At 51.6% G+C, this 11,632-nt stretch overlaps 1 protein-coding gene across 3 annotated transcripts in view; it reads left to right on the top strand.

Moving 5' to 3' along the window:
* Nucleotides 1-11,632, top strand: part of CLCN4 (Cl-/H+ antiporter 4) — a 75,096-nt gene that overhangs the window by 23,295 nt on the left and 40,169 nt on the right. For 2 of the 3 annotated variants that reach the window (XM_014582756.2, XM_006165020.3), the window contains exons 2-3: nucleotides 7,574-7,728; nucleotides 10,719-10,818. In XM_014582756.2, coding sequence (XP_014438242.1) covers nucleotides 7,574-7,728; nucleotides 10,719-10,818 — 255 coding nt within the window. Of the gene's footprint in view, nucleotides 1-5,033; nucleotides 5,111-7,573; nucleotides 7,729-10,718; nucleotides 10,819-11,632 lie in introns of those variants that run through there. The other variant, XM_006165021.3, reaches the window with a different exon arrangement.

Below are 11,632 nucleotides of genomic sequence, written 5' to 3'. Positions count from 1 at the left end.
GTAGCTTGCCCACTGTGGGAACCAGTGATGGAGAGATATGACCCATGGTCCTGTACACTTCTAAGGTCCTCTGGGGGCTCTGGGGGCCACAGATAAATATTTCGCAGAGAAGTCCCCCAAAGCCCTGTGCGATACATTTTGGACGGGGGGTGGGGGTTGTCCCCCTCAGCACTGCCGGCCTCGGGGTTGGTAGTTCTCCTAAGCAAGGTCTGTGCTGTGCATCCCTGGGCTCCGACGGCTAGGTGCCAGATGTGCCAGATGTCTCCAGCATCACCCAGTGCTCCCTGGGTGCAGAAATGCCTCGGCTGGGAGCCCCACTGGCCTTGCTCCCTCCTGCTGTTGCTCGGTAGGGTTGGGGGCTCCAGGCTAGTCACGCCTCTGGCAGAGACTTCCCTTTTTTTCATGGCTGGCTTGCAGGGGTCCTGTCCTCACCCCCAGTGGCTGGCGACTGGACCACTGTCATAGCCAGCCTGGGTCACATGCCCATGCCAGTGGCCAGGGGCCAGCCTTAGCAGTGAGCGGGTGGACAGTTGTGGGGAAAGGCAAAACCACTCTAGTCCGCCTGTGGGGTGGCTGATATCCGCTGCACTTTCTCACTGACAAGCTCATTTGACAAATACCTGTTGCAAGGCGTCCAGGGCCAGGCACTGTTCCAGGGACCGGCCTTTCATAGCCACCCTAAGGATCACCCTAGGAGGGCGGTCTTGGCCCATTTTTTAGGGTGCAGACTAGGGTGAGACTGCTGATATGTCCAGTCTGCACAACCCAGGGCTTCCCCATGGCCCACTGTGTGCCCGACTTACTCTCGTGTCACCCTCCTTCCGCAGACACACTGCTGTGTGGCTTCATGAATTGTGCAAGAAATGCTCTCATATCCCCACCCTGCTGTCCCGGTCAGGAAACCACCTGGCCACATCCCAGGGCCCTCCCCATCATCCCCTGCAGCCTGTCCCCAAACCGCTCTCCTGATCTGTAACTTGTTTCCGGCTCTGCTTTACTCTGTTGACTGACCACTGGATCCTGTGTTCTTGAGCATCCCCGGCTACTTCAGCCAGTTTGGGAACGTACATAAGTGGGACCGCACAGTGCATTTCTGACGTGTCCCGACTTCCACTCAGTATCCCACGTCTCAGTCATCCTTTGCCAACTTATTTCGGGGTGGGTAGAAGAGAAGCCACTGGAGGGGTTGGAGTGGGAAGGAGGTTGCATTACTCAGGGTAGAGCTGGGGCCTGGGCTATGCAGGCAGGAGGTGCTGGTGACCTGAGGAAGGAGGGACAGGGCTAAAGCCCCCTGGGAGTCTGGCAGGTGAGTGGAGAGGAGTTGTTCGGTTGGAGCAGGCAGAGAACGGCAGAGGCTCTCCTTGCGTGTGCTTGTTGGGCCAGCTGGAGCTGAACGAGTGGACTCAGGGCGCGCCCTCTGGTGTCCACGGGCCGCAATGACATCCCTGAACCATTGGATGCCAGCGAGCACCCTCTGGTGGCCATGTACTGCAACTGAGATAGGAGATAAAACTGTTAACAGATAGTCAGCACATAGGCCCAAAGACGGGGTAGCAGTAGTTAAGCATTTGTAAGAAACTGCTTGCACACAGACACAGCTTACAGCAGCGAGTAACTTAGTTACAGTCTGCAGCACCAAGGGTATGGTCTTTATGGCTCAGAGGCCCCAAAGAGTGCAGCTCCTCAAGGTCAGTTAGCCCTGCGGAAAACTTTAGCAATAAGTACCTCAATTATCAGTTTAAAAAGGGAGCAAAGAATGTCGACTTAATAGATAATTTTTAGCAGTTTTTCGAAGCCCACTTCCTTATCAGGAAGTCAGCCCTTGCTTGGACTACTAAATAAAAACCCCTGACAAGAGCCCTAAGTCAGTCACCCACTTCCGGGACTTCTCCCTGCCTGGAGGCGTCCCATTCTTTTCTCTTTCAGTAAAATCTACTGCCCTCTCCTCTTATCTGCACTTCTAATTCTTTGTGATTGTGAGACGTGCATTGGGGTGCTTCATTGATCACACGGTGGTGGGCATTTGGGGCTCCAGGCACCCCAAATTCCTGTATAACAATGACACCTCCTCTGAGCCAGGGGCACCCAGCCTGGTGGACTGTAGAGGACTGACCAGCACCAAGGAGCTCGCAGCCAGTAGTCTCCAGCCCCTGAGCTCAGAGCCTCGTGTAATCCACGTAGGTGGTAAGAATAGGAACTTTGTAAAGGCTGCTGGCGATTAGTCATTGGAGCTCCTGGAAACTGTAGGCGATGAAGCGTTTAGGGTGTTTATTTTCAGATGCCAGCTGACCAAGGCCTGTCTCTGAACTCGATGTTCTTGAGTCCTTTTCTCTAGCTGGTGGTTCCAGGATTTCTGTTGTGTCCTGTGCTTTTCGGAGTGTCTGGGAAACATTGCAGGTGACCTCCAGCTGTGAGACTTTGAATACTCTGTGAGAGCTGCAGTATGGTCCTGTTTTTATTCATGAGCCAAAGGACCTGGAATCTTGAATCAGCCTTAGGATAACTGACGAGTTGGAGAAACTTTTCCAATTGTAGGATCTTATAGTAACCCCTGTGTGTGTGTGTGTGTGTGTGTGTGTGTGTGTGTGTGTGTATGTGTATTAGGAACTACCTTTTATTTTCCCAGAGCTTCAAGGTCCAAATGATGCTAGCGAGGTCCTTGGTTTTTTTTCTGGGATCTCTGATGTTCCTTTCCTTAAATATCTCTATGAGGAATGGTAATGACTTCTTATCTTTGTACTTGCCCCAGTGAATCGTGAGGACTCACTGGCCGGATTCTGTTGGTGGTGAGGGTTGTAAGTGTGCTCGTAGCGCTGGTGCCTCGGACAGGGGCCTGGCAGGTAACAGACGCCCAATAAATGCTTGTAGCATCAAGCGGGCGGCAAACCACAGCCTGCAGGCCAAATCTAGCTCACTGGTTGATTTGTAAATAAAGTTTTATTGGCACACGGCCATAAACCCTTCATGTACACATGATCTCCGGCTGCTATGCACTACAATGACAAAGGGCGGTAGTTGCAACAGAGACTGTGTGGACTGCAAAGCTGAAAATATTTCCCACCCGACCCTGTACAGGAAATGTTTGTTAAGCCCTATTAGTTAAGTTACTGAGGGGACAGGAAGGAAGAAGGTGGCCAGAGCAGCTTGTCCGGAAGGCTCCTGAGCCTTGGAGGGGATTTCGGTAGCAGTTTCCGCAGGCTCAGGCTGGCAGCAGACTGCTGTACTTGTCCTGGGGGCGGCCAGCCTTCCTTGCTGACTGGAGGCTTTTAATCTTTTAAGCTGAGTTTATGACCTTCCGTCCCATCTGTCCAAGTCATCTGGGGTTCGCTAACAGAGCAAGTTGGCAAATAACACGATGTGATCTAACATGGAGAGGAAGCCTGGCGCGAACACGGTCAGGTCGCTTGGCACCTGGCCACTGTGGGGCAGAGGCAGGGATAGGGACAGGTGGATAGGGACTACATTTTATGGGGAGTCTGAAAGATGATGGCGGTGCAATGCCTGGTGGCTCTAGGCATCCCTCCTCAGCGGATTGGGGACCCGCACTGGGGCTCAGTCTTGTGGCTAGGTGCCGTAGGACAGGTGTTGGCCAGATCTCACTCCCTGCCTGCCTTTGTGATATAAATCAGGGTCCAGCAAACCCCAGTCTGCCAAGCCAAATCTAGCCCACCACTTGTTTTGTAAATCGAGTTTTATTGGCCTGTGGCCACAGCACGTCATTTACGGTAGCGACCAGTAACATGCTGATGTGAGGGAAGAGTGCGGTTAGAAAGCAGAGATTTCATCCCAGACCCAGGCTCTACGATGCTGGCTTCCCCGAGACCGAGGCCTTGACGCCGTGGCAGAAGCGCCATGTGCCAGCAGAAACGCCCCTGTTGCGGAGAAGAAATGAACAGCTGTCGCCTCCACTTCAGGTTGTTCCTTCAAGCACACTAGCCTCCAGGGTCAGTCTACTTCTCAGTCAGCATGTCCTTGGTGTCCACCCTGCTCCCATGGACAGCTGCGTTCTAGCGCCTCCACCCACATCTCCTGGGGAGACCCCAGATCGAGGTCCTCTTGTTTGCCCACCGGCATCGTGCTTCTCCTGGCCCTCCTCATCTCTCTTCCTGTCCTCTCCTAACCCCACCCTCAGAAGTGATGTCACCTCCTTTGGGCCCTGAGGGACACTCCCCGAGGCTCTGCAGATCCGCTCTCTTTGCAGATTAGATCCGGGCTGTTTTCTTCTACCAGTCGTGTGCTCAGTGTGCTCGATGGTCAGTGCAGTGCCAATATTTAAAGATGTACATTGTGGGACCAACAGTGGGGTAATGGTTACGCCCCTGGATTCCCACGTCGTCGACTGTGAGTTGAGTCATGGACCAGGTGGCTTAAAACTTACGGTGGGCATATGTGTGCACTTGCCCAAGATCCTGAGAGGAGAATTGAGGAGAGGGTGTGGCCATCCTCCCGGGGGCGATTTCTCACTTTCTGTCTCTCTCTGTCTCTCTAGCGAGCACACACACCCTATAGCAAAAATCTCTCTAATATGTGTGTGTGTGTGTGGGTGTGTGTGTGTGTGTTTGTGTAATTGTTCTCCTGGGGGACTTTTTGTTGCAAGCATTATTGCCCAGAGTTAAGTTGCTTGACTATAGATTTGCTTACATTCCAGATAGTATGAACTCTTTGTGAAAAAAGTTTATTTCTTCTATAAGAAAGAGAAATAGCACCTCCAGCCGGATCCTGACATTGCAATCCACTGCCAGCCTCAGCCATCCTGGATCACAGGCATGCACAAGCCCGTAGTACTCAGAGAAGTCTCCAGACGTGAACCTGGAACCTTCCCATGTGGACTGACCTCACAGAGCATTGTGTTTCATTGCTGTGGCAACAGCCAGCCCCTCCTTTTTAACAGAATGTCCAAGTCTCTGAGATTCTTTCGTCTTCTGGCTGGGTTTTTCTGCCGAGGGCTTCACTGTGTGGGTCAACAGCCTGTCTTACTTTTCCCATCAGAGCTTTTCCTTACCACATATAATAAGAGGCTGTCGCTGTCTTGTTTTTTTTTTTTTTCAGAAACGCGAATGAAGCCTTTGTTTCTAATTTCACCCCGTTGGTTGCTACTGACTAATGCACTGTGAGTCTTCCCTCGGTCCTCATCAACGGGTATACTTTTCGACTTGGCATAGCTTAGACTCAGACTTTTAAAGTTTTAAAGCAGTCATGTTGCACAGATGGCCAGTAAATCAGTCAGTGTGGCCACTTTATTGCTTGTAAGGTGATTACCCTTCTTTGCCCGTAGTGACTTTTCAATTTGATTAAAATGCAGCTTCCTCAGGTCTTGGTTGACTCCTCCAGATACTCACGGCAATGGGAAAAGTCCATGCAGATATTTTTATAATCAACCTTCAAGTTTTAACCATCTCTCCCAGCCCCTTTGTGGTCCTCGTCCTATAATTCAAATTTCCATGCTCTTTTGCCAAAGTAATTTTTACTTCGTGCGTATTCCGAGCTCTCGTCGCTGTGAAGCAGTATGGTTTTTTCTGCCTCTGGCGGGGAGCATTGGTCCTGCTGGGAAGTTTTTCTTGCATCTCCAGTGAGTTCCCGTGTCATCTGTGAATGAGGCTTTGATGGTCGTATCAATAGAACGCGGACGATGTGTGTCGGTTTATTTGTGATCATTTGCCAAGCAGGAGGAGCCAGAATAGAGTGGACTTGCTATCTTAGAAAAGGAAGAAGCATTCAGTTTTGCTGCTGCCATGGCAGCAGGAGCCTTTCTGACTGTTTTTGAGAATACTAAAACCCAGTGCTTGTAAGAATACTAAAACCGAGTTCCTTGCTAGGAGCCTTATGGGGCAGGTCGTCTCCGCTTGTCAGTCTCCACGAGGGCCCTGCCCCCTTACTCCCCTCCGCAGGGCACCCACCCCTCTGTGCTTTGCTCTCTGTCCTTGCTGTGTGTTTTGAATATCTGTGATGACAACACATGGGCTGCCTACCGAGTGGTTTCCTTCAGCTCCATGGAGCCAATTACTGGTTTGGTTACAATGACTTGATTTTGAGTGCTATGCCTTGCCCTGCTGTAGTTTGGATAATGGTTTGTCCCCTAGAGGTTCACGTTTTGGAATTTGGTCTCCAGTGTAGTGGCCTTGGGAGCTGGTGAGACCTTTAAGAGCTGAGGCCTAGTGGGCAGGGACTGGATCATGGGGACAGCACTCCCATAAGGGATCAATGCTGGCTCGTGAGAGGGAGTGAGTTCTAGCTCTCGTGAGCATGGGTTAGTTCCTGTGAGCGTGGGTGTTATCAGCGGCAGGTGCAGGGGCTGGCTGGTGGCCTAGCAGTAAGCGTGATGCTCTGCAAGGCTGCCCATGTGGGAGGGTTCTGCGTCGTGTCTGGGGACCTCCGTCAGTACACTGGGCATGTGTGGATTGTGGCGTTAAGACCCTGTTGGGATGCTGTCTCTGTCACTTGTGGCCGAAATAAATAAACTTAAAGGGAAGATGGCTGCTTGCAGATCTCTCTGCACGTGCCCACCACCCTCTCTGCTTCTGTCGATCATATTGTGATGTAGCAGGCCTGATGTCAGCCCCATGGCTTGGGACTTTCTAGCCGCCAGCATTGTGAACCTACTACCCACCTAGGTTGGATGTTGTGGGCTGCTGCCGCCCAGGCTGGGTGGCATAGACTGTCACTCCTTATGTGACCACTGCTGTATTGAGTCATTGGAAGAGTCATGACGCATTTTGGCATAGAAAAACATGATGTCATGACTTTTACAGCAACCCAGTATATGTGCTCTGTCGTCGATGGAAGTGTGACGTAGCATGTGACGACACGTCATTACAGCAGACATGGCTATGCTCAGATATTTTTCTTATACAAGGAAATAGTACATGTGGGTCATTCTCCTACCGTGTCCCCTGGGGATACCTTGCTCACTTTTTTTTTTTTCATTTTATTTCTATTATTTTTTTTAAATTTAAGTTTATTTATTTACATTCATTCACTGTACATCATGACAGCATAAAAAATGAGATTTTCCACCCAGAATACACTGTATATTGGCTCAATCACGCACATCAACATATGTGTTATCAACAAATAATTTTCCATTTCCTGTTTCCTGTGTATTTTGCTTTTTTCCCCATCCTTGATTCCCTATCTCTCACCCTCTGTCATCTCCCACGCACCCCCACAGTCTCTAATATCTATGGTTGCTTTCTATGCCTCCCCCCCCACATTTTATTGATTCACTAAAGATCTTAATTAATTAAATATTTTCAATAGCAAGCACAGCTGATATATACATATCCATAACACAAGTCTGACTTTAGGCTAGGGCATATGTGCTCGCCAGAAGGACAGAGAGAGACAGAAAGCGAGAAATCACCCCCTGGGGGGATGGCCACGCTGCAATCCCTTCTCCTCCATTCTCCTCTCGGGATCTTGGGCACGCATGCACACGTGCCTGGTATGAGTTTAAGCCACTGGGTCTGGGACTCGAACCACGGTTGACTACATGGGAGTCCAGTGGCATAGCCATTACGCCAACTGCTGGTCCCATACCTTGCTCATATTTTTAACAGTCAGTCTTCTCTCCCAGGTGTAACTAGCATGGTCAATGCAGGAGCGATGAGCGGCTCTGGGAACCTGATGGATTTCCTCGATGAACCCTTCCCTGACGTGGGGACATACGAGGACTTCCACACCATCGACTGGCTGAGGGAGAAGTCGCGGGACACTGACAGACACAGAAAGGTGAGCGCATGCTGGAGGGGATCCCACAAAGGACGTGCCATGTTTTCGTTCAGAAGCTGTTAGGCTGGGCCTTGGAGGCACATATCATGGGCTGCGTTAGGTTCCCGAGAACGGGGAGGCTGCAGGGAGAGGCAGGGATAGGGCCAGCGCATCCTAACACCAGGCACTTGGGGGCAGGCTGTGCGGTCAAGGGAATGTGGGACCAGATAGACCTGTCACATGCCCTGCCCTGATGCGTTCAGGCTGAGCCCTGTTTTGCCATCCAGGAGGGTGGTACTCAACCCTGCAGGTCAAACGAGACTGCACATGTGTTACAGCACCTGGCATCGTGGTGGCCGTCAGTGAGATCGTCAGTGGGCCCCGTAAAGTTGTGTACCCAGTGCTACGGGGTTGTTCCGAAGGGATGCGTAGGGAACGGTTTTTCAGAGAGGGGGCATTTCAGTCGAGTCTTCAAGGGTGACTGAGAGTTCGGTAGGCAGAGAACGAGATCGGATTGCAACTATCAGGAGTGTGGTTTTTTTTTTCTTTTTTTCCATGGGTGGTCTTTTAGTCACGGAGGCATGAGGGGACATTAGGGCAGCTTGGGGCACTCCCAGGGTCTGGTGGAGCATGTGTGGAAGGCAAGGAATAGAGTCTGGAAATGTGGGCAAGAGGGTCAAGTTGGGGACAAGGGAGCCAAGATGCAAGTGCATGTGGGGCCGAAGGCCATGCTACACAATGAAGAGGCACCATGAAGGGAAGAACGGAGGGCCCAGGAGCTGATTCAGGAGAAAGAGGAAGAGGGCCTGACTGAGGCAGTGAACTGCGGGTGGACGAGGGGTTCAGGCCAAGAGCTGTTCAGAGGAGCCGTTGACGGGACATGGGGCGGGATTGGGGTCTGCAGGGGAGTGGGGTCAGGGACTAGCAGGTTGTGGCCAGATGGAGTGATGCCCTTGATGAGAGGCTGGGAGCGTGGCAGATGCCCTAGGGAGGCTAGTGAGCTCTAGACTGTTTGAGACGCTCTGAGTGAGCTGCATGCCTGACCTGCTGCGGGGAGAACCATGCAGTACAATGGTGAGGTCAGGGCCATGGTGAGGGTGAAGGGTCCCGGGCGTGCAAGTGGGTGCTGAAGCTTTAGAGGTGGCCATGGTGGCCTGGGTGTATAGATGGTGATCTAAGGAGGCAGTCAGACCCTGAGCGATGCCAAGATCAGTAGGTTCACCGGGGAGGTAGGCACCTCCAAGAAGCAGACAGAGGCGAAGGAGGGGAGCCTGCAGAGTGCAAGGCGAAGAGAGTGTGCAGGGGTGCTGCCCGCAGGCCACCCTTCAGGAGGGCTGCTCTTCAGGAGGACACTGACCATGTCATGTTGCTTCATGATGGTTGGCAGGGAAAGGAGGGGAAAGGTGGAGGAGGGGTCCAGTCAAAAAGGCCATTTAGTCTCTGTGTTCCTACTGGAGGAGTGTGGGGCTAGGGTGGCCTTCACTCTGGAGCAGTGAGTGGCGGCAAACGATGGCCCTGGGACCAAAGCCAGCTGGCACCTCGGTTTGCCAATGAAGTTTTATTGCAGCTCAGCCATGCCTGTTCATTTACATGTTCCCAGCGGCTCCTTTTGGGCCACAGTGGCCACGTTGGGGAGCTGCACAGACTATTTGACCCGCACATGTTTACTTCCTGGCCCTTTTCAGAAATCACTTGTCAGCCACATTTTACTGGGCTGGAAGGGGCGCGATGAGCCCAGGGACAGTGGATTCTGCAACCTCAGTGGGCAGAGGGTATTCTGCAGTGTGTATACACAGTTTATACACAGTGTGTATAAACGGGCTGTCTGCCACAGTACACCTGACCTATGCTGGCTAATCCACAATGCTTGCTGTTAAAATTTAACCTCGCAAACAAAAGTAGAAAATAAGGTTTTTGTTGGACAACGAGGCTTTTTCTACCCCTTCTTCTTTCTTTCTTTTTTTAAATATCAAAGCAGCACTTTATTTATTTTAAAATTATTTTATTCAACTTTATTTATTTAAATTTGACCAGAGAGGGACAGAGCGAGAGCAAGAGAGAGAGAGAAAAAACAAGCTGCCAACTTTGGGACTTGAACCGTGGTCAGCCATGTGGGAGTCCAGTGCCCTTAACCACCACACCATGCCACCTGTTGGCCCCCCCTTTATTTTTTTTAATTGCCCGAGGGCACTTGCACTTGCCAGAGACAGACAGAGAGAAGAATGAGGGACCAGCAGTTAGCGTAATGGCTATGTCGCTGAACTCCCATATAGTTAACCACGGTTTGAGTCCCAGACCCGGTGGCTTAAAATCACTCTGGGCGCGTGTGCGTGCCTAAGATCCCAAGAGGAGAATGGAAGACAAGGGATTGCGGCATGCCCATCCCCCTGGGGGGTGATTTCTCACTTTTTATCTCTCTGTCTCTCCGGCGAGCACACGCACCCTGTAGCAAAAACCTCTCAAAAAAAAAAAGATATATAAAAAAAAAGAAAGAAAGAGAGAAGAATGAGAAAGTTCCTCCCCAATGGGGTGTGGTCATGCTACGGTCCCTTCTGCATTTCTGCATCCTATTGAACCTTCTTCAAGCTGCTGGGGCTGGGGTTTGAACCGTGTGGTTAGCCATGTGGGTCGGCTCCCTTGTCCACTAGGCCGTGGGACCAGCCCATGAAGAAGCTTTTTACTGAACAGATGTTACAGTGTAAGTTAATGTATTGCAAATGGTAACACCAAATGGATGTCTCCCTTCAGAAAGGCTTTCAAATAATCAAAGGTCAAATCACATTTGGCCTGTTTCTTTCAGGAAGCAGGTTTCCCTGCGCTCTCTTCTGGGGAGACCGTCGTGGCGTCTTCTAGCCCGATGTGCTGTTACTGAGGAAGAATGTCACTGGGAATTTGGTTGCTTAATTACATTCATTTTCCCAGTCACCCTGTTTCCCGCGGAAGCAGCCTTGAGGGAGAAGCCGGAACTGGCAAGCGCACTCACGCCGACCCCCTCGTCTGCTCTGTCCTAGATCACCAGCAAGAGCAAGGAGTCCATCTGGGAGTTCATCAAGAGCCTGCTGGACGCTTGGTCGGGATGGGTGGTGATGCTGCTCATCGGCCTGCTGGCGGGTACGTGCGGGGGCTGGCGGGGCCGGGCGAGGGATTCAGTCCATGGCATAGTAAGGGCAGGAAGCATGATCGTCAGCTTAACAAAATCCATCATCAATCAAGCAGGCCAGGGCGGGGAGCGGGCACGGCTTCTGGAGGGCCATACTCACAGGGCTGGCCAGCCCTTGGCATCCGGTGTGAGGGTTTCTTAGCACTCCCTTTCGTCCCGGTGCCCTCCGGTAGGAGGTGGTGACGCACGGAAACACTCGGCTCCCTGACAAAGTACCACGTGAGGTCGGCTTTCCGTCCCACCAGCAGGCCCTGGCCTGGATTGTAAGCATCGTACAACCCACAGGGTAACTCTAGACACCAAGCTGGGTCTGGGCTGCCTCCCAGGGGCGACGCCTTCAGCCCTGCCCTCGCTCTTGCCCTTAAGGATTCTGTGTCTCTCTGTTTCATAGCCCTGGCTCGGTGTTTGTGAGGAGTAGATGTTTCCAGAGTAAATGGATGAATATCTGGGGGAGAAACCTGCTCTTTATGGGACTCGTTTCCTGAAACATACCTCCTTTTAGGAAGTGGTGAAGGCTAATGTCTAAGAAGACAAAATGTGAGCATGCTAGAGACTCCCTTAATACAGTGTAATACTGTAAGAGTCACGGTCAGAGAGCCGAGTAGAGAATTGATCCCCTAAGAATGACACGACACTAATGGGGCACAGATCGAACGTTGTGGTCGCAGGGGGTTTCCATTTCTGAGCAATCTTTCATTTATTCCCAAGACAATCACAGGACCTTGGTTGCCAGGAAGGGCTCCCCCTGCCTGTCTGCTTCGGCAT

This window comes from Tupaia chinensis, unplaced genomic scaffold (assembly GCF_000334495.1).
Source record: "Tupaia chinensis unplaced genomic scaffold, TupChi_1.0 Scaffold143792_2, whole genome shotgun sequence".
Classification (NCBI taxonomy): domain Eukaryota; kingdom Metazoa; phylum Chordata; class Mammalia; order Scandentia; family Tupaiidae; genus Tupaia; species Tupaia belangeri.
Note: the sequence above shows the minus strand (reverse complement) of the source record. Positions and strands in the feature narration are given on the sequence as shown.